The sequence below is a fragment of the Macrotis lagotis genome, chromosome 2 (genome assembly GCF_037893015.1).
Source record: "Macrotis lagotis isolate mMagLag1 chromosome 2, bilby.v1.9.chrom.fasta, whole genome shotgun sequence".
In the NCBI taxonomy this organism is placed as follows: domain Eukaryota; kingdom Metazoa; phylum Chordata; class Mammalia; order Peramelemorphia; family Peramelidae; genus Macrotis; species Macrotis lagotis.
Window position 1 is genome coordinate 296,410,668 of NC_133659.1, and position 22,129 is coordinate 296,432,796.

Here is a 22,129-nt window from a genome sequence, read left to right on the forward strand (position 1 = left end):
AGTCTTGAAATTTAGAGGTCTTCAGCCTGGAAAGACTTGCATGAATTGATACTGAGTAGGGGCAGCTAGGTGGTGCAATGAATAGAACACTGGCCCTGAAGTCAGGAAGACATGAATTCAAATGTGGCCTCAGATGCTTAATATTTATCTAGCTGTGTGACCTTGGGCCAGTCCCTTAACCCCATTGCCTTGCAAAAACAGCAAAAAAGAAGTTGATATTGAGTGAAGTGAGCAGAATCAGAAGAAATTTGTACACATTCACAGCAGCATTATATGATGATCAACTATAATGCTTTTGCTCATCTCAGCTGCACAATAATCAAAGACAATTCCAAAGGACTTGTAATGGAAAGTAGCATCCACATCTAGAGAAGGAAGTATGGAATCTGAATGCAGACAATGCTTACAGTTTTTGATTTTTAAGATTTATGTAATTTTTCCCCTTTTTATATGATTCTTTTACAACATGATTACTATGTGTGAGTTTATATATATATATATATATATATATATATATATAAATACACATATATATTCAACATCATTATATGTATATAACCTATTTTAGGTTGCTTTCTATCGGGGGAAAGGAGGGAAGAAAGGGGAGGAGAAAGTTGTAAAACTCAAAATCTTATGGAAGTTATTGTTGTAAACTATCTTTGGGTATAATTGGAAAAATAAAATATTAGACAAAAAAGAAGACTTCAGTTCCAGTACAAAACCTCAGATATATATTGGTTGTGGAACACTGGGTGGGATTTCAAGTTTACAGGCAACACCCTATAATAGAAATTGCAGAGTAGTAGGGGGTGATCTGCATTGTTTGGGTCAATTGCCTAATTGAGAATTCCCTATTCCAGGAAACTCATAAGCGCATCCTCCAATTTGGGGTGAATTTTTTTTAAATTCATGAGAGTATTGTGAGCAAAATACTTTGTAAAACTAAATTGGAAGGACTTGGAAATGTGATTTCATTTATATGATGAGGTTCTAGGTGAGGAAACTCCCTATATTGATGCAGGCTCATATTTTCTCTTCAATTTATAGTTTCCAAAAATTGCTTAGGGCATTTATATGATTTGGCAATCATGTGAAAGATGAGATTTGAATCCAGATTCTCTTGGCTTCTAGGATAGTTTCTCTACTACTTCATGTTGTTTCTCTAAAGCACTAAAAATGGCTACTGCCAGTCCAGAAGGTGTATTTTGTTCAGTTGCTTTTTGATCTTGTCTGACTCTCCATGATTCCATTTTGGGATTTTCTTGACAAAGATACTAGAGTAGTTTGCCATTCCCTTCTCCAGTTCATTTTACAAATGAGGCAAACAGGGTCAAGTAAGTCAAGTCACTTGCCCAGGATCACATAGCCAGTAAGTGTTCTGAGGCCAGATTTGAACTTAGGAAGATGAGTCTTCCTGACAACAACCAGGTTTGGCATTCTATCCACTGTACATCCTAGTTGCCTTAATGTATCATAGTCCAATTCCTTTTAAAAATGAAATCACTGAGAACTAAAAAAAGTTGAGATCCAGGCAAAGTCCTCTTTTTAATTTTTGAAATACACAGAGGTATTGTTTTTTTTAATTACTATTAATTATATCTAATGACCAGTTATTAAAGAAATATTGATCATTGATCCATGAACATCCATTTATTAAGTGCCTATTATTTTCTATACAAGGATTACAAGGACTGCCCTTAAAGAACTTAAATTCTGGGAAACTACTTTAAGAAAATCTTATGTTGAGGCTGAGGGATACATCAGATTCAGTGAAGACCAATCTATTGATTTTTTTTTGAGACAAAACTAATGTGAGAATTTATTTGCTTGAATATCCATGTTTGTAACAGCTAGATAAAAGGAATTTTCTTATTCCGTAGTAGAAAAAAAATCAACTTTTTTTCAAACTGTTCTCTCCTAAAGATTCATTGCAGATCAAATCAATTGTATTCCTTCAAAGATTTATTTTTAATAGGGAAAATTATCTTTCCCCAATTTAAACTTAATTCCTAGGTTGACTATTCAGATCATCACTACTAATCCAGGAAGAGGTTATTATGTGGACAAAGGGATTAAACTCCATTTCTACTTCAGAATAAACCCTTACCTTCTTTGAATGAAAAATGTTTTTGTGGATAGAGTTAGAATCACTAACTTAATTCAACTTAAGCCAATTCAACAAACATTTTTAAAGCATTTCTTATTATCTTCAGGGCACAGTTATTGGCTATAAGAGGTCATCTCTAGTCAAGGCTGAGTGAGTTTTGGAAAATAATTTCTTTCAGTGGGAGGCTGTATGACCTCTCTGGATCTGGCAATTTAAATTTAATTTGAGTCAACTTGATTAATTGGTGGTAACAGCTTCCAAGAAGGGAGTAGAGTTTGCTTAACTCAGTCCACTGAAGTGTTGATTTCATTGTCAACAGAAGAAACCTTAATTCAGTCCCTCCTTTTATTCAATTAAAATTTCCCTCTAATGGTTTGGCAAAATAACCAAAAAGATTTAGTGGAAATTCATTTCCTTTGTCATCATTCAATAAGCCATTATAAAAAAAGGAAAAATCCATATGTGCAAAAATATTTATAGTAGCTCTTTTCTGATGTCAGAGTTGAAAATTGAGGGTAAGTCCAACAATTGGGTCATAGATAAGTTGTGGCATATGATTGTGATGAAATACTATTTGCTATAAGAAATGATGAGTAGTATGCTCTCAGAAAAACCTGGAAAGACTTACATAAACTGTTTTGAAATGAAATGGGCAGATCCAGGAGAACATTGTATATAGTCACAATAAACTGTGAATTAATACTGAATGATTTAGCTGTTCTTAGCAATATATGAACCAAGATAATCTCAAAGGACTCGTGATGAAAAATGCCCTCCACTTTCAGAGAATCAATAAGTGACATCTAAATGCAGATGAAAATAAATTTTTTAACTTTCTTTTTTCTTTTTTATGGAGGGGAGGGAAAATCTCTACTTTGAATAACAAAGTGACTAATATGAAAATACATTTTTGCAAGACTTCACATATATAATCTATATCAAATTTCTTGAATTCTTAGTGAGAGTGGAGGGAAAGGAGAGAATTCAGCACTCAAAATTTAAAAATAAATGTTAAAAACTTTTTTTCATGTACCTGGGAGGAAAAGAAAATACTAAATAAAAAATTAAAAATAAGCCTCTACTAAGTATATTCTTTGTGCCAACCACTATGCCTGGAAATTCAGTTACAAAAATATAAAAGCAATAGTCCTTGCTCTCAGGAAGTTTATGTTCATTGGGTAGAAAAAACACATATACATGGTTACATGTATGTATAACAAATATATGTGTAAATAAATACATTGTACTATTTTTAGATGGGACAAGGGAGTAAGAGTTACTACTACCTGTTGGCTTTAGTAAATAACCTTTTTTCATGTATAAAAATATTAGGTAAAAAGCAAAATGTGATAATATGTGAAGCACTAGATATAGGTCAACCATGGAGTTGGAGGGACCTGGATCAACAGATAATGGTTTTGACACCAGTCCAGTCATTTAACATCTCAGCTCCAGGAAACTCTGTTAAGTATAGAAGTTTCAGGACACTTATCACTTTTGTTTGATGGAGGAAGGGGTGTGTATTTGTGTGTGTGTGTGTGTGTGTTCATACACACATACACATATACATATATGAACTTTATATGTGGGAGTTATATATGGGAATTTTATTTATATATGTGGAATTTTATATATATGTCGGAATTTACATATATATATATATATATATATATATATATATATGAAGTTTGTGTATAAGTGATATCATGTCATGGTGGGTAGGTTTGCAGCTAGTTGAAAAGATAAAAATGGGGGCAGCTAGGTGGCATAATGGATAAAGCACCAGCCTTGGAGTCAGGAGTACCTGGGTTCAAATCCGGCCTCAGACATTTAATAATTACCTAGCTGTGTGGTCTTGGGCAAGCCACTTAACTCCATTTGCCTTGCAAAAACCTAAAAAAAGATAGCAAAAGATAAAAATGAAATAACAAAATATAATTTTAATTAATATATAGAACAGAATGAGAATTGAGTATTGTATTTTTCCATTGTGATGGTGGTAATGATGATGACAATGATGATGACAATGCTAACATTTATATGAGGTTTAATATACCCTAGATGCTGTGCTAAGTACTTTACAAATATCATCTTTACAAATATCTTCTTTGATCCTTGCAACAATTCTGAAAACTATTACTATTATTATCACTATTAAACAGCTGAGGAAACTAAGGCAAGTAAAAATTAAGTAATTTTCCCAAGGTAATGTAGTTAGTAAATATGTGAGGTCAGATTTGAATTCAGACCTTTCTGTCTTCAGACCTAAGGCACTATCCATTGCATACCTAGTTGCCTAGATAAGATATACCCTTAACGTTTTTATGCATTTTTAGTATGTTAACAAAGTTATTCCCTTCAAGCATTTCTACTTTTCTTTGCAGAGGGAGGGGAATATAGTTGCATTTGGCCTAGTTCATATGTTTTTGTTTTGGGGGGGTTTTTTGCTAGGCAATGGGGTTAAGTGGCTTGCCCAAGGCCACACATCTAGGTAATTATTAAGTGTCTGAGGCCGGATTTGAACTCAGGTACTCCTGACTCCAGGGCCGGTGCTCTATCCACTGCTCCACCTAGCTGCCCCTGGCCTAGTTCATATGGCAGTTTTTCTACTTTTTATTCTGTTATAATCATATAAACTGTTATTAGCATATCACTTTATGTATATTTTTATTTGATCTCAACAATAACCCTGGGAAAAAAGGTTATTATCTAGATTTTACAGATGAAGAAATTGAGAATGATAGGGTTAAACAACTGTCCAGTATTCAATAGCTAGTAAGTATTGTAAGCAGAACTTGAATTCTTGTCTTCCTGACTCCAGGTCTAACACTTTGTCCTATGTTACCTTGAACTATAAGGCATAACTGAGAAGTGGGAAATAATGGAGACATTGGGAAATGTAAGGATATAAAACCAAAAGATAGCAATAAAAAGTTAAAGAAATTATTCTCTTTGAACACACTCCATATAGAGGAATATCTGGGAGAATGATTGCCTGATTCTCCATAAGGAATAATGTAATTTTTTTTTTGCTTTTACAATGATTGGTCTGGAAAGAAATCAAGCCAGGAAGAATGGCTCCCAGAAACAGCTGTGATGCTACTGCCCTTTCCTTTCATCATACTTTCATAATAGATATTCTAATTATTGAGTTGATAGTGACAGCTAGGTTTTTCTTTCCCATTTCTGTCTTGTGCAGACCAAGAACCTCAAAGGGATTTCAATGAGCCCTTAAAATTAGAAACTAGCTCCTACTAATCCTAGTTCAGTGGAGTTTCTTTATGGATTTCAGTTTGAAGAGAAACTAGAAATTAATTCATTAATTAGGGACTCTTGCTTCTCTCTTACTGGATTAATATGCATCATCTGATTACATATTTGCCTTTTTTTCCTCCTCCTGTCATGAACTAATGATTTTAGACAGTGTAGACCACTGGAAGGGTTTCCAGATTTAAAATCAAAGGGTTTAGGCTTAAATAGATTAATCTGAATGACCTTTAATCAAGCCAGTTTTCCACTCTGGACTTTACTTTTTCTCATCTCTTAAATGATATAGAACTAAATGACTACTGAGGGCCTTTCAAACTCTTGGAAAATGATCCTATGTAATTTTTACTCTCCTTTTTTAAAAAACATATTTTTGATGAATAAAGATATATTTTTTGACTTGCCACAATCTTCTCCCCCCAGTGGGAAAAAAAGAAAAACAAAATCCTTTTTTTTAACAAATATGAATCACCATGCAAAGCAAATTCCTGCACTGGACACATCCAAAAAAAAGAAAATTATCTCGTTCTGTAACATGAGACCATTAACTTTCTGTTAGGAATGGGTAGTGTGTTTCATAGCATTGGATCCTTGGAATGATAGTGGAGCATCATATTCATTTCAAACTTATATTTCTTTATTGTGTGATATATTTAAAGAGTTATATTATACATATAGGTATATATGTATGTGTGTGTGAGTGTGTATATATATATATATGTATATATATATTTTTATTTAAACATAACCTGCATATACACACAATTGTCCTTATTCTTGTATCACCTTCTGTATCACTTCATACAAGTGTTTCTATGTCTTTCTGAAGTCATCCCTTTCAGCAGTTCTTTTTACTTTTTCATTTAATTTTTTCCAATTACATGTAAAAATAGTCTTCAATATTCATTTTTGTAAGATTTTGATTTCCACATTTTTGTCCCTTCCTTCCCGCCCAGCTAAGACAGCAAGTGATCTCATATAAGTTATATATGTACAGTCACCTTTCATCATTTCTTCAAGCACATTCTATTAATTCATACATTTCCATGTTTGGCTTTTCTCCAAAAGGAATATATCCTATTCATTCAAGGTAATTTGGGGCAGGGGAGGAGAGGAATAGATAAATGGAAATGAATTTTCAGTGATCAGAGGTCAGTTAGAAAAATCTGAGAATCATATTTTCCAGTGAGGTGATTCCTTTAAGTTCAAAATACATTCAAGCTTTATTCACTCAACTATGGTCTGCTTACCAATCAGTCAGTTATTATCCAGTGCCTACTAGATGATAAGTACTGGGAATACAAAAAAGAGGCAGAGGACATTCTCTATCCTTATGGAGCTTCTAATCTATTCATAGTATGGAAGTGCTAAGGAAGGAGTATCATAGAAGAGTTGTCATGGTAACATGGTACACGCCTTGTCCCTATTTGTGAATGAGATAATGAAAGGAAATGGAGCAGGATCTCTTTATGTCTGCTTTATTGGTATTGTGTGCTCTCACCAATCTTGGGATTACAGCATGTCTTCATGACATATGTCTCTCTCTTTATTTTCTATTCTTATACTTTTTGTGCTTGGCCCATCACTCTAGAAAATCTGCTCAGATATATTATCTTTCTGGATCAATGCATGAAGATTTTGATTAAAGAGAGATAATTATTCACATCATATATATAGTAAAGAACCATTTATCCCATAGAACAGGGGTGGGAAACTTTTTTTTCCTACCAAGGGCCATTGGCTATTTATAACATTCATGAGCTAAAACATTTAATTCACTTCTAAAAAGTGCCTAAATTTATTGAATTTCTAGTCCTGCCCTCTCGTTGCCGTGGCAATGCCAGACCAATAAGCTGGAGGTTTTCTTCCCCTGCCATGGAATCCTACAGGAATTGCATAGTTCTTAATTCAGTGAAACTCTCCTAAGCAGAGGTCTCTTCAATTGAATAACCGAGTAAACAATGCATAAAATAGCTTTTTAATTGCTTCACAATTTTCTCTCTTCAGGTCTCCAAGCTGGCTGGTGTCTTGGTGAAGCATGGCGTGCAAAAGGGGGATACTGTGGTGATCTATATGCCCATGATACCACAGGCAATGTACACCATGCTGGCTTGCGCAAGAATAGGAGCTATTCACAGTCTCATTTTTGGGGGCTTTGCCTCTAAGGAGCTTAGCACCCGTATTGATCATGCAAAGGTAAGCCTTTTGTTTGGGGGTAAATGTATAATTTTATCTTTTTAGTGCATATTATTTAATCATGAGTAATAATTCACTCTACTCCAACTGACGTCCACTAGCCCATTTAGTTCAATAATTACTGCAGAGGATTCCATGGTATACAATATAAATCCAGTTTGACTGAATTGTAAATAGTGATTGAGTGAAAAACCTGTCAAAGAATGTAGGCATAAGATTATAGAAGACTTTCAATGCCAAGTCAAGAAATTTATAGTTGAACCTATAATAAGACAATGTTGCTGTTGAGTTGTGTCTGACTCTTTATGACTCCATTTGGAGTTTTCTTGGCAAAGATACTGGCATGGTTTGCCATTTTCTTCTCTAGGTCATTTTACTATTGAGGAAACTGGAGCAAACAGGATTACATTGCCCAGATCACATAGCTAATGATTGTCTGAGGTCAGATTTGAACTCAGGAAGATTATTCTTCTTGCTTCGAAATTGGTGCTCTATTCACTGAGATACCTAGTTTTCATGTTAGGAAATTAGGGAGCCTCATGAGGGTTGAAATAACATCTTGAGCTGCTGCCTTAAAAAAGTCATTTTGGTAATTGTGTTGAAGTTGAATTGGAGAGATGGTAGGTTTGGAAGAGAGAAACCAATTAGAGTTCTGTAGTGTTGTAGTAATGGATTTATGTTGGCTGTATGAGTATTTTTTTAAAAAAAATTATTAATTTATTTTTCACTAGTTACATGTAAAAACAATTCTAACATTCGTTTTTTAATCTTTGAGTTCCAAATTCTCTCCCTTCCTCCCTCCTGAACCTTTTCATTGAGAAAGCAAACAAATTGATATAGGTTTTACATGTGTAGTCAAGCAAAACATTTCCATAATAGTCATGTTGTGAAAGAAAACACAGATAAAAATAAAAACCTCAAGAAAAATAAAGTTATTTCAATAAAAAAAGTTTCAATCAGTATTCTCACATTATCAGTTCTTTCTCTGGGGATGGTTAACATCTTTCATCATATGTCCTAAATTGTCTTGGATTATTGCATTGCTGAGAAAAGCTAAGTCATTTGCAGCTGATCATCCTTCAATATTGCTATTACTTGGTACATTTCTGTGTGAGCAGTTTTGGAAGGGGAAAAATGCTAATAGCTAAGGGAATCAGGAAAGTCTTTGTGTAAGAGGTAGGACTTAGGAAGCAGCTAGGGAATCTTATGGGCACAAATGAGGGAAGAGGACATTCCGAGGATAGGAGGCAGCCTGGACAAAACCATGGAAATAAAAGATGACATGAGGAGTCATGTTTTGGGAAAATGATGACCGTGGAAAGTAAGATTGGTCTGGAGAGTCATAGGAAGCAGGAAGAGACCAGTTAGGGAGATTTTAGAATATTCCAAGTCCCAGCTGATAACTAGTAGACCAGTAATATGAAAAATTTTGATAATTTGTTGGCTATAATAGGCAAGGAAGAAGGAACATTCGAGATTATTTTGAGAGTTCCTGACTTATTGATTGAAACTATTCATAGAAACATGGAAGTCAGGGATGAGGGTTGGTTTGAAAGGAAAGATGCTGAATTCACTTTTAGACATAATAAATTTAAAGTTCAAGATAGGGGTGGCCCTGGAGAGAACAGTCAATTAGAAATATTCAGAAAGTCACTGGAGATATGAGAAATGGAATATAGTTTGGGGAGTCATCTGCATAGAAGAGAGGCAGAGGAAGGACATGTTGAGAGAGGTGGAAAGGAATTTAACCTTGAATCCTTTTATTAGTGGGAATAAACAAGAGTTGAGTGTATTAGGAGATGATTGATTGTTCATTTACTCCATTTGTGGTTTTTACTGAGGTACCAGTTAATAGGGAGCAGGGAAGGGTTTCACCTCCTGCTTGAAAGACAGCATTTCATTAGTTTAAGTTCATTGATTCAGCAGTGTCAGAAAGAAATAGATACTAATAGCAGAACATTGATAGGCTTATATCAAATTCAATTTCAATAATCCTTCAGGTATCATTAACCTTATGTCTCTATTTTGGAGGGCATGGACAGTTGGTAAACCTGGTACATGCAGAATTTAGAGTTATTAATAATAGATTTAGAGAATTTGGTTTTAAAAATATACATTGGGGATGGCTAGGTGGCTCAGTGGACAGAGCACCAGACCTGTAGTCAGGAGTATCTGAGTTCAAATCTGGCCTCCGACACTTAATAATTACCTAGCTGTGTGGCCTTGGGCAAGCTACTTAACCCCATTGCCTTGAAAAAAGCCTTAAAAAATTATACATTGTGTTAGATTAGCAGTGTTGTGTTAGCAGATGTCTAAGTTAGCCATTTCATTCAACAGTTGCCTGCCCAAGTGCCCAGAGAAATTCAATTAGGTATTTTAAAATTCATTGCATAACTTTGTAGCTTTAGAGCTAGAAGGGATTTCAAAATAAGGTTTAAAAAATGATTTCATTGAAGTTAGGGAAAAAGTTATTTAAAAAATAATTAAATGAATAAATAAACCCATTTTTCTATTGAGCTACTAAGCCATAAAATAAATTTTAGTTTAAAACATAGTGTCTTTGGGGCGGGGGGGAGGCAGCTAGGTAGAGCACTGGCGCTGGAGTCAGGAGGACCTGAGATTAAATCTGGCCTCAGACACTTAATAATTGCCTAGCTGTGTGACCTTGAGAAAGTCATTCTTAACCCCACTGCCATCAATAAATTAAAAAAAAAAACACCTTGTCTTGATGGAGGTTGTAGTCTCCTAAAATACAACTAGCTATCTTTCCAAAGACATTCCTTTCTTTCTTGGCTCTCTACCTGTGCTCATGCTCTTTTTCTTACCTCCCTGTATCTGTTTATTGCTATCCTACCCATCCTAGGTGACCTTGCTCAATACTACCTCCTCCCTGTAGCCCGCCTAAATCCCCCTTTGCCTTGAGCCAGTATTGAGATTTCCATTCTTCAAATTCCCACACTTGCATGTGTTTTCTGTTTCACAAAACCCTTTGGCAGTTCATTGAAGCCCAAGAATCTAGCCTTAGAATTATGTTTTCAAATTCATGAAATCAAAATAGAATTAGAAAGAAAATTGATTGTATTGAAATAGTTTTTTTTTAAGTTCATGGATCCAAGGTTAAGAACCCCTGTGAGAGTGATTTTTTTCTCTCTTATAATCCCCCATCCTATTTTTTAAAAAAAAAATCTGTCATTGTCCCCCAAGCACAATTTTAGATTAAACTTCTTGAAATCAGGAACTCATTACTTGACTTTTAATTCTTGAGAATGCCATACAATATCTTGCATATCTTAGGAGCCCAATTTTAAATTGTTAAATGTTTGTCAAATGAAATTCAATTGAAAAGCGTAATACTAAATGGAGGTGGGGGCGAAGGTTAAGAGAGAATATTGGACTTGAAGTCAAGAAGGCTCAGATTCTAATTCTACCATTAATTGTTTGCTAATCACAGGATCCTGTACACATCATTTAACAATGCAGAAGCATTGTTTCCTCTGTTGCTAATTGAAAATAATTATAGCTTGAGAATTTAATTCAAAGAGTTTCTGTGAGTTTCATTTCATGATATATGATAAATATTTTGCCAATATAAAGGCCCTAAATTCATTCTATTTTATTATGTCCAGTACTAATAAGAAAACTTTCTTCAGATCTGCAATTAGTTTATAATTCCTGGCTTAGAGAAGTGCCTGAAGAATCTGTATCTAAGTCATTCAATCCGTATGTGCAGAGATGGGTCCTGGACCAGATCTTTCTGTTTTAGAAACCAAAGCTCTTTCTACTTCACATCTTTTGGCAAATGTAATTCATTCATTCAATAATTTATTTGCTTGCTTGTTTATTGTTAAACACTATATTGTAATGTGATGCATAGCATAATACATGCAACAATCATTTTCTAAAACTATGCACTAGAATATGGACCCTCATTTGCCCAATTCTTAATTTAAGATAGTAACGTAAGATCTAACATAGTACCTTTTTGAAAATAAGAGAAACTGTTACTTTTTTCTTTACTTTTTTCTATAAACTACTAGAAAAATAGTTTATAACTATATCTTTAACATTTTAGTAGCTTGGATGCTTATTGTTTAAATCCTAACTTATGAATGATTCATTCCAATAAAAAAGAAAATAGTTTGCACATGCAGCTTCACCTCAATAAAAGCAGTGTGGAGATAAATCTCAGAAAATTTCATCTAGAGCAAGAATCAAATTTCGACTTCAAACCTCCAGTACACACACACACACTATATATATATATATATATATATACACACATATATATACGTATACATACTATGTTTTCCAAAATGTCAATTATAATAATTTCTTTAGCATTTTAAATTGTTAAAAAATGCTCTCTGGCTACATTGGAGTGAACTGTTATTTTTTATTAATGGTTTAAAATAGAATGGTTACATAGCAGCCCTGTTTGTGGTGACAAAGGATTGTAAATAAAGTGAATGTCCTTCAATTGGGGAATGGCTTAACAAACTGTGGTATATGTATGTCATGGAACACTATTGTTCTATTAGAAACCGGGGGGATGGGAATTCAGGGAAGCCTGGAGGGATTCTCATGAACTGATGCTGAGTGAGATGGGCAGAACCAGAAAAACACTGTACACCCTAACAGCAACATGGGGGTGATGATCAACCTTGATGGACTCGCTCATTCCATCAGTGCAACAACCACGGACAATTTTGGGCTATCTGTGATGGAGAAAATCATCTATATCCAGAGAAAGAATTGTGGACTTTGAACAAAGACCAAAGATTATTACCTTCTAATTAGGGGGAAAAAAGTTATCTTATTTCATTATTTTGCTATCACTTATACTTTATGTTTCCTCCTTAAGGATATGCCATGGAAACAATGTAAAGACTGACAGACTGCTTTCTGTGGGGGTAGGGGGAGGGAAGCAAGAATGGGGGAAAAATTGTAAAACAAAATAAATAATATTTTCTAAAAGAATAAAGTATTATAGTTAGTAACAAGTGAACTATATTTAAATTTTTGACAAGAAAAACAACCTGTTTTTTTATTTCATCTTTGTTGTATTTCATTTTTTAACCTAGAATTTTTGTAAACCAATCTCAAGACTTTGATATCTGTCTATCTATCTATGTATCTATCTATCTATCTATGGGTGCACACATAAGTATACATACAACTATGTATTATTACTATTTATTGAACCTGCACATTTTAAGTAGATAATCAATTGAATTATATAATTTAACTGCTAAGTCTTATTTATCATTTTGTTTAAAAATAGTATTTTAGAAAACAAATCTAGGGAACTATTTATTGGGAAGGGGAAATTTATATATTTTTTAATTTATATATTTTTACATTTTAAAAGTTAATGCATTTTGTAACTACCTTTTAAAATATAAAAGCCTTTTTACGACAATGAGTTTTTCTTTTGAATGTAGGCCATTTTAAGTAATTAAAAGCATTAGAAAGGCCTAGAAATTTTGGCAGGTAAGTTAAATTTGCAAGGATATTCATAAGGATTTGTGGAAATTAAAAATTTTGAGACTTTTCATGCGTGAGCAAAAGCATACTTCTTCTTGAGGCCAACAACTTCAATGTTATATAAGAATTATGAGTACTAATTTATACCCTTAATTCTTGAAAGTAAATGTAGCAGATATTTTAACTAATCACAATAATTTTCTTTATTTTAGCCCAAATTGGTTGTAACAGCATCCTTTGGAATAGAGCCTGGAAGGAGAGTAGAATATATGCCACTTTTAGAAGAAGCCCTGAGGATAGGAGAACATAAGCCAGGCAAAGTTCTCATTTATAATCGCCCTAATATGGTAAGTCTTATTGCAGATTTCATTTTTATTTTTAAATTTCATACAAAACATGTCTTAAAAGCATAGATTTGAGAACTGCAAGAGATCACTGCTATAGTCTTCTGTATTTAAACTATATAGTGCTAGGAAGAGTTGGTTTGTAAAATAAATGTTTGCAAGCATGTAAATACATATAAATGCAAGTATGTATACTGAGACATTTAGATACTTATACAGATTTACTTATATATTCACATACTTTTTTATTTTTTATCTCTAGAGAAGATTTGGGGATATGTTCTGCACTTTGTTGTCCTTTCTTCTCAGAAGTATTGTTATTGAGATCTACATAAATGATATGAACTGAAAGAAAATGTAGAATTTAAATAAATATCATAATTCTTGACAATTACTGCTTGAATCAAAATTTCTATTTATTGAAGAAGTTTGTATGGGAAAATATGTACACTGTGTGGAAGTTTCATTTGATATATAAAGTCAATATTTTATACCTTATAATCATTAAGGGAAAAACAATTAGAAAATTAATAAATTATTCCCTCTTTACATCTGATGTAGAGGATTATCATTTCGTGGTATGTGCATGATTTCATGCTTTAACTATAAATGTTAGAGGAAAGATTAACTAAGATCCTTACAATGCTAACCACTGAAGAGTTCTACTTCCCATTTACTTATTTAGTAGCCTAGGCTAATCACTTAGGATATAACCTAAGTTTCTTCAGTTATTACATGAGAAAAATAATCTTTCTCTCACCTATCCTACAGGGTTATTCTTGAACTAAATAAAACAATGCACATGAAAAGGCACAATCTCTATATACATTTGTATTAGAATAAGACTTTTTTGCCAGTAGATATAGCTAGTAGAGAATGTTATTGTAGGTTATAATTTATATTACATTTCAATTCATGACCATCCTTTTCCCCCTCTTTATTTCAAAGCTATTTTAGGATTATGTTCCATAACTGTACCTGTAGAGGAATGTACATGGATAAACATGTACACATGACCACACATCTATACCCATACACATGTGTATCTATATATCACATTTACTGGTCCATTTAAAAAATGTTTTAATCTCAAACACATAAATACAAACTCAAATATAGAGAAATAATATGTCTGGTTGTTCACTCATCAACACCATGGATGTAATTTTCTTTGTTTTTTTTCCAGCTCTAATTCTTTAGTGTTCAAATATATGGGAAATAGCTAATGTGGAAACTCCTTCCACTGATGTATATCATCAGTCTTTCTAACATGGAGTGTTAAAGCATGGCTCAGAATACAGGAGTATTCGTGGTCTTGTAGAGGCAGTGTATATATTAGAGACAAGTTTTGTAGCCTTGTCTTCTGATCCTAAGGCCAGCCCTCTCTCCATTGTGCCATACTGCCTTTCAGTGGCATTAATGAAAGCAAATAAACCAAAAAAAAATGTTAAAAAGAGCTCATTAAAAAAAAGTTAAGAAGGGCTCATATTATTTTATGTTATTCACTTCTCTAGACATTAATCTTACAAATCTCTTGCTTAAAAAAATAAATTAATTCATAGCTAATGTCACTCTTTAGAAAGCCTTGAACTGTTGGGAGCCCTCATTCTTAGTGCTATTCTGCATAAGTTCAAGGAATTACACTTTCCTTTTACATTTATGCACTCCAAAATTTCCCTATATTTTCTTGTGTATTTCCTTTTAGAGTCCAGGTGCCTACACTTCCATGTGACTGATTGCTCCTAGGATTCTAATAATAATAATGATTATATATATATATATATATATATATACATATACAGAGAGAGAGAGATTGATTGTACATAATACTGAAAAACATCATGTCCAGGGATATATTTTCATTTAATTTTCTATTCTAGTTCATATTTTAGAAATTTAAATTTTATGGTTTATATATTCATAATTTTAATAAATATATTCTAATTAATATTATAAAATTATATTCTAGAATCATATTTTATAAATTAAAACAAGTTTCATTATTATGAAATAAATCAGCCAAGAGCCAATTTTGGGAATAGAAATCAAACATTATATGTAAATAGCTACATGAACAATGTGATTATTTTTCTGTAATCAAAGCATTGGATTTTTTTTCTGTATCTAAGAGATCAATAGTAATGCATTTTTCAAAAGTGCACCAGAAGTTGCATAAAAATAAAAAGACCTCTAAGCAAAGAGAATAAAAATAAATTTCCTCCTGCCTTCATTTGCTCTTGAATTTGCAAAGTTTTATTTCTATGCTTGAAAATGTACTCAATTTGGGATTCTTAATTGCAGCATAGGAATTCAGGGGTTTTTTAAGGAATTTTCCAAGAAAGAAACTTACATAGGTTCAAATATAATATTCTATTTTTGTGATGCTCTTGAGAGGTCCTCTATTGAGAATCATCAGAATAAATGTCCAGATGGGGAGTAGAGCAAAGTGTTTTAAAACTGTCAGTTTGATTGCTACCTGGTGATTTTCATCACCATTTTAAAATTCTGCATGACATTTTAGTAACCCATAGCTCATGAACTGTTACATTCACTGATTTTAGTGCTCTTGCTGTCCAGAAGATAAATTTTAAGTTTGTTTCATAGATCCTAAGACATTGATTTTTCTGTTGATGCTTTAGCTCTGGTCATTTTCAAATCAGAAAGTCAGTATCAGAGTGGTTTATGTGGGGATGAAGATGGAGACTCTTGATTTTTTTTTCTCTTCTCCCTTAAGCACCACATGTAGAAATGAATTTTTCATTGAGAAAGCTTCCTTTTATCACAAGAGGAATTCCCAACATTCCTTTAAAAACAAAAGTGGTATTTTCAGAGAACAGTGTGTGTATCACTTGTCTTTCTTCTTATGGAAAATACCTGCTGATTCTGATAGTAATTAAATATATAGTAAACTCTCTTTTCTGCTTTGAACTCTGTGGGATGACAGGTATTAAAAATGTGCTTAGAAGTGATTTTTTTCATTAGCCAAGTTTATTTTTTAGCCAGAGGAGAAAGTAACTTGGCAGTCATTCTTAGGTCTGAAATAAGAGTCATTTTGCTTGGGCTGCAGTAGGCCTAAATATTATCGAAGTCATCTATACATCCCTAGCTTCTTAGTTCTGCTCTCTTAGGATGAATTGGTCCTGGTGATACACACACACTACTTTGTCATATCTGTATGCAGGGGGCAGGAGAGAAGTTGTTATTTTCGTTCTCTACCTCTTTGAGACAATATTAGCATTTTCCTCCTACTTCTCATCTATGTTCTGACCACTTTGGACTCTTCCTACTAAGTCCAAAACTTATTTATAATAGATTCTTCAGTTTCTAAGGGAAACAAATGAAGAATCGCAAACCTTGCCATTTTGATGGGCCAAGTAGGAGCTATGATAAGTTTTTTTTTATGAGTTCAGATTATTATTCAAAGAAGTTAATTCTTTAAGACTAGTTGAACATATGAACAATGCAATTGTCCTTGCATCATTATGAGGTTCTACCCTTTCCATTTTATGTATTACATCTATCTCAAAAGACCATCCACAATGGTTTATTTACTCTGAGTGACCTTTAAAATGTCAGATAGATTTTTCACAGTCAGATGACTTGAATTCAAATCCCAATTTGGACACTTGCAACCTGTGAGACCTTGTTGTTCAGTCATTTTTTGACCACGTCCTATTCTTCTGTTACCCCATTTGGGGCTTTCTTGGCAAAGACAGAAGCATTACACAAAGCAGAGTGTTTAATACTTTTGGACTCAAAATGCCTCTTAAAAGGAATGCTTTTAGATCAAGAGTTCTTGACAAGGATTCCTCAGATGCCCCTCAATACTAAATATGCAATTTAACTACAAAGGACGAATGAAGGAAGATGCTATACACCTCCAGAGAAAGAAAGGATAAATAGAAGTATGTAAAGTATGGTTTTACATATATTTTTAAATTTCTGTCATATGGTGACTTTCTCTAGTGTGGGGGTGAAGAGGGAGGAAGGAAGAAAGAGACAGTTTGGAACTTAAAATATAACAAAAAAGAAAGAAAGAAAAAATACGGAGGAAAAAAATTCCATGGGAAGATTTCAGAGGGGGCTTTTACCTTAGAGGTAAACAACTGCATCATTCCTTTCTGCAGCTTCTAACTTAGTAAATCTTTTAATCATTTAAAAGCATCATTCTGAAAAGATGGTTCATGAGACTTCAAAAGAAGTTTATGAAGAAAAAACGGTTTAGGACCCCTGGACTGTTGGTTAAAAATCTCTAACTGGAATAGAGCTCAGAGATCATCTTATTCATCTTCATCATTTAGCAATCACTTATTCAAATGGAGGCACAAGGACATTAAATGACTGTCTCAAGGTCTCATGAGTCAGCTTCATGAAACAATAGAGCGCAGAATGCCTACCTGGAATCAAGGACTCTTCTTCCTCAGTTCAAAACTGGCCTTAGATACTCACTAGCAAGTGGGACTATAGGAAAGTAACTTCACCCCATTTGCCTCAGTTTCCTCATCTCTTAAAAGAACTGGAGAAGGAAATGAAATGTAGAAGGAAATTGTCTTTGCCAAGAAAGTCCCTAATGGGGTCACAAAGAATAGGACTTGACTGAAAAATAGTGAAACAACTGCAAGATCTCACAGGTAGTAGTTTAAATTGGGATTTGAATCCAAGTCCTCTGACTGCAAAAAGATTTAATGATATGCTAAGGTCACAGAGAATATATTAATCATCATGGATATTCTTTTGAGATGCAGTAAGTAAAGCAGAAATTATAAATTCTCATATTGATGTATGGACAATGCAATTTTTTGAGGCTGGGTTGCCAACAAGTTCATCTATCTTCTGAAATGATCAGAAGTTGGTGTCTTTATCCTTCCTTTCAAGTAAAATGAAATCTGAAGCAAACCCAGTGACCCTGAGATCCCTTTCAAGTTGTACCAAAGTTATCACAGTTGTATACATCACTGTCTCCACTTGATTTAATGGAAATTCAACTTTTAGAATCTTTCCCAAATACTTTTGCAACCCAGTTTCTCATCATTAACACTTCCTCACTAAAAGATTCTCTGCCTACTTCTCTGTCTCTACTTTTAAGAAGTTTGGGGGTTGAGGGTGTTGTGCCAAGATCCATAGATAGTTTCTTGCAAAAAGGGAGGAAAAAAATCTCATTGGATTATTAGATTTTTCAAGAATTTCTATCACGTTCCAGTTTGCATTTTGTACTTTGATTTGTCTAGGGTAGTATGTTCTGTTTTTTTTTATTTGCAAGAAGGAAATATGATCTGATTTTCTAATATCCTCCAATCAAATATATCTTTTAACCACTTTTCTATTTTGAATATTCCATAAAGCTCACTGTCATAAAATATTCTACTAAGGAAATTTTTTAAAAAGTCAGGAGTCCAAGTTTATAAAGGTATGGAACATCTGTTAATTTTCTATTACTTAAATGGTTACTGATAATGAGGAAAATTGAAAAATATATAGATTATCTTAATTGCAATAATTTTGGTAGTAATTATATGACCTGAAGTTATCTGGTTTGTATAGAAATTTCTGCATATTTGCCTATTAAGGTTGAAATCATGATTTTTGTCCAATGTTGAAGTTTAGTTTAACTAATTAGATGGAAGTCTAAAAGGGATGTATAACCTGTGATACATCTTGGCTATCCCTTAACCTCAGTGATCCAGGTAACTTCCAATAGTTCTGAAGTGCAGAGAAGGTACCCACCCAGACTGAAAGGAGTTTCTTCTTTATCAGTGATTTGCTAGATCCATACACTATCCTCTAATTAGACTGCTTGAAAAAATGATCAGATACTTGAATTTATCAAAGGATTTTTACTGTCTACTCTCTTCTCCTTGTGGTGATTTTTTTTACAATGAAGGTTGCATTTCTTCCTCTTCTTTTGTTAATCCATAGGAAACTGTTCCTCTGGCTCCAGGTCGTGATCTTGATTGGGAGGAAGAGATGGCAAAAGCCCAGTCCCATGACTGTGTCCCTGTTCTCTCAGAACATCCACTTTATATTCTCTACACATCAGGAACCACTGGATTACCTAAGGTAAAAATTGTTTATAACATGTCTCTGAGAGCATGGATTTTTTTCGCACTGAGAAGTTTTTTAATTGTTCAAATGGTAGCTAATGCTTCTCATATTAAAGCGTCCATTTCTTACTGGAATTGCAGGTTTGGTTTTTGATACTATTTAAGTCTTGATGGAAATTTGTAGTTGCAGATTTAAATACTGAAATAAAACTGGCATATTTAAAATCAGAGAAGGTCATAAGATCCAGTGTTGGGAGAAAGAGGTCTCACAGGTAATCTTGTGTAACCACAATATTTTAAAGAAGAAGAAAAATATGATCCACATATTAAATGATTTTTTTAGCAAGTCATCCTCTACCCCTGAGATACATATCTATTTTTACTAAGCTGATCGCAGATCTGGAGATAATTTCCCCTAATAATTGTTATTATTAATTATATTATATTTAATTTATAATAATTATTATTTTTCAATTAATTAATAATAATTAATAATTAAAAACACCATTTTGTTTTTAATTATTGATCCTTAGAATCAAAAGGTTAGAAATTAACAAGGCAATAAGTGTTCTGAGGGGAGGATTTGACCCCAGATTCTCTGATACCAGATATATATATATATATATATATATATATATATATATATATAACTTTTTTAAAGTAAGTTCACATTGTGTCATTGTTAATGTTTTTCATAGAAAATGCCAGTAATTATGCTCAGGTTGCACATACATGAAGGTACAAGTAAGATGTTCAAATAGACAGGAGGCATAATGGCCAATTTCTTTCGTTTCTTCTATGCTTTGTTGTCCTACTGCCACATGGCAGAGATGCTCATCACTTTAGAACAGTTCTTGACATTTTGTGTGTGTGTGTGTGTGTGTGTGTACATACACCTGTGTGTATGTGCATAGAAATATATGTTTGAAGTTTGTGAACTTCTTTTCATAATCCATTTTTAAAAAATCATAATAGAAGGAAATAATAACATTTACATAAGACTTTCATCCTGAGCACTGAGCATCAGGACACACTTTGGAAGATACTTAGATGCTAAAATGTTTATATTTGAAGGTATTTATCAAATGAAACTTGTCGATTTTATTTTCATATTCAGATATAAAATAAGAATATTAGGTTTAATTTTGTGTCACTTGGCATTGCTCTACTCATATGCCATCTGAAATCATGATAACTTAAGATCTTGCCTAGTAACATTAGGGAAGGAGGTTTTTATTCCCCACACTTGGAATTCTAAGGAGACATTACTATAAACTGATTCAATCATTCTGGAGAGTAATTTGGAACTATGTCCAAAGTTCTATAAGACTGTGTGATCCAGCAATATCACCACTAGGTCTGTATCCCAAATACATCATATAAAAGGAAAAGGACCTGCCTGTATAAAAATATTTATAGTGGTTCTTTATGTGATGGTAAAGAATTCAAAATTAGTGGGGTCAGTTCATCAGTTAGGGAATGGCTGAAAAAGTTGTAGTATGAATGTGATGGAATCCTTTTTTTTAAATAAGCAGGCAGATTTCACAAAAACCTGGAAAGATTACTTGAATTGATGCTGAGTGAAATGAGCAGAACTAGCAGAATACCATACACATTAAAAGCAGCATTGTGTGATCATCAACTATGATAGACTGAGCTCTTCTCAGCAATACATGGATCAAAGATAATTCTTAATGAATTGTGATGGGAAATGCCATCCTTAACCAGAAAAAGAAATATGTAGACTCAATTCAAGATTGAAACAAACTGTATTCATATTTTTTGCTTCGTTTGTTTTGTCTTTCCCCCCCTTTCTTCAGATTCTTCTTGCATAACATGACTCATGGAAACATGTTTAACATGATTGCACACATGTGCTCTTTATCAGATCACTTGCTGTCTTGGGGAGGGGGGAAGGGAAGCAAAGGAAAGAGAAAATGTTATAAAATGAATGTTGGAAACTACATGTAATTGAAAAAATATATAATTAAGATAAAATAATAAGGGGGATATCCAGATGGTACAGTGGATAAAGCACCAGACCTGGAGTCAGGAGGAGCTGAGTTCAAATTCAGCCTCAGACACTTCATAATTACCTAGCTGTATGACCTTGGGTATGTCACTTAACCCCACTGACTTGCAAAAAGCAAAAACAACCAAACCATCCCAAAAGATAAAATAAGTAGAACCTACTCTTGAACTGTGAAAACTTCTTATTTTTGGTTTAAATTTTTTTCTGAAATATATTACAAATTTGATTGATGACACAGTTGAATTCCAGGTTTGGAGTCAGGAAAACTGGTTATATTTGACTGCAGTTGTGTGAGTACAGTGTTACACTAACTGTGTGGCCCTGAATAAGCAGCTTTATCTCTGTTTGCCTCAGTTTCCTCAGCTTGAAAATTGGAATCATAATACTTCTAAGGTTTTTGTCAATACCAAATGACAAAATAATTATAAAAACACTTAGAAAAGTGTTTGATGCATAGGAAGAAATATATAAATGCTATTATTATTTTTTCCATACTAACTCAGGGTCAATCTTATGAACATGATATTGAACTATTGTTCAATGATGTAATCGACAATTCTTGGGACTTCTTGTCCCAATTTGGATAGCCTCAAGTTTGTATGCCTTTCTTGTTCCATATCATTTAGGGCATGAGGAAGATGAAGAGGTTTGTTCTTCC

The 22,129-nt window shown here is 33.4% G+C and overlaps 1 protein-coding gene across 5 annotated transcripts in view; it reads left to right on the forward strand.

Annotated features, from left to right (window-relative positions):
* The window catches only part of ACSS3 (acyl-CoA synthetase short chain family member 3), a 276,057-nt gene that overhangs the window by 58,112 nt on the left and 195,816 nt on the right, over positions 1 to 22,129 (forward strand). For all 5 annotated transcript variants that reach the window (XM_074226517.1, XM_074226518.1, XM_074226521.1 and 2 more), the window contains 3 exons: positions 7,382 to 7,570; positions 13,267 to 13,401; positions 19,315 to 19,455. In XM_074226517.1, coding sequence (XP_074082618.1) covers positions 7,382 to 7,570; positions 13,267 to 13,401; positions 19,315 to 19,455 — 465 coding nt within the window. The remainder of the gene's footprint in view (positions 1 to 7,381; positions 7,571 to 13,266; positions 13,402 to 19,314; positions 19,456 to 22,129) is intronic.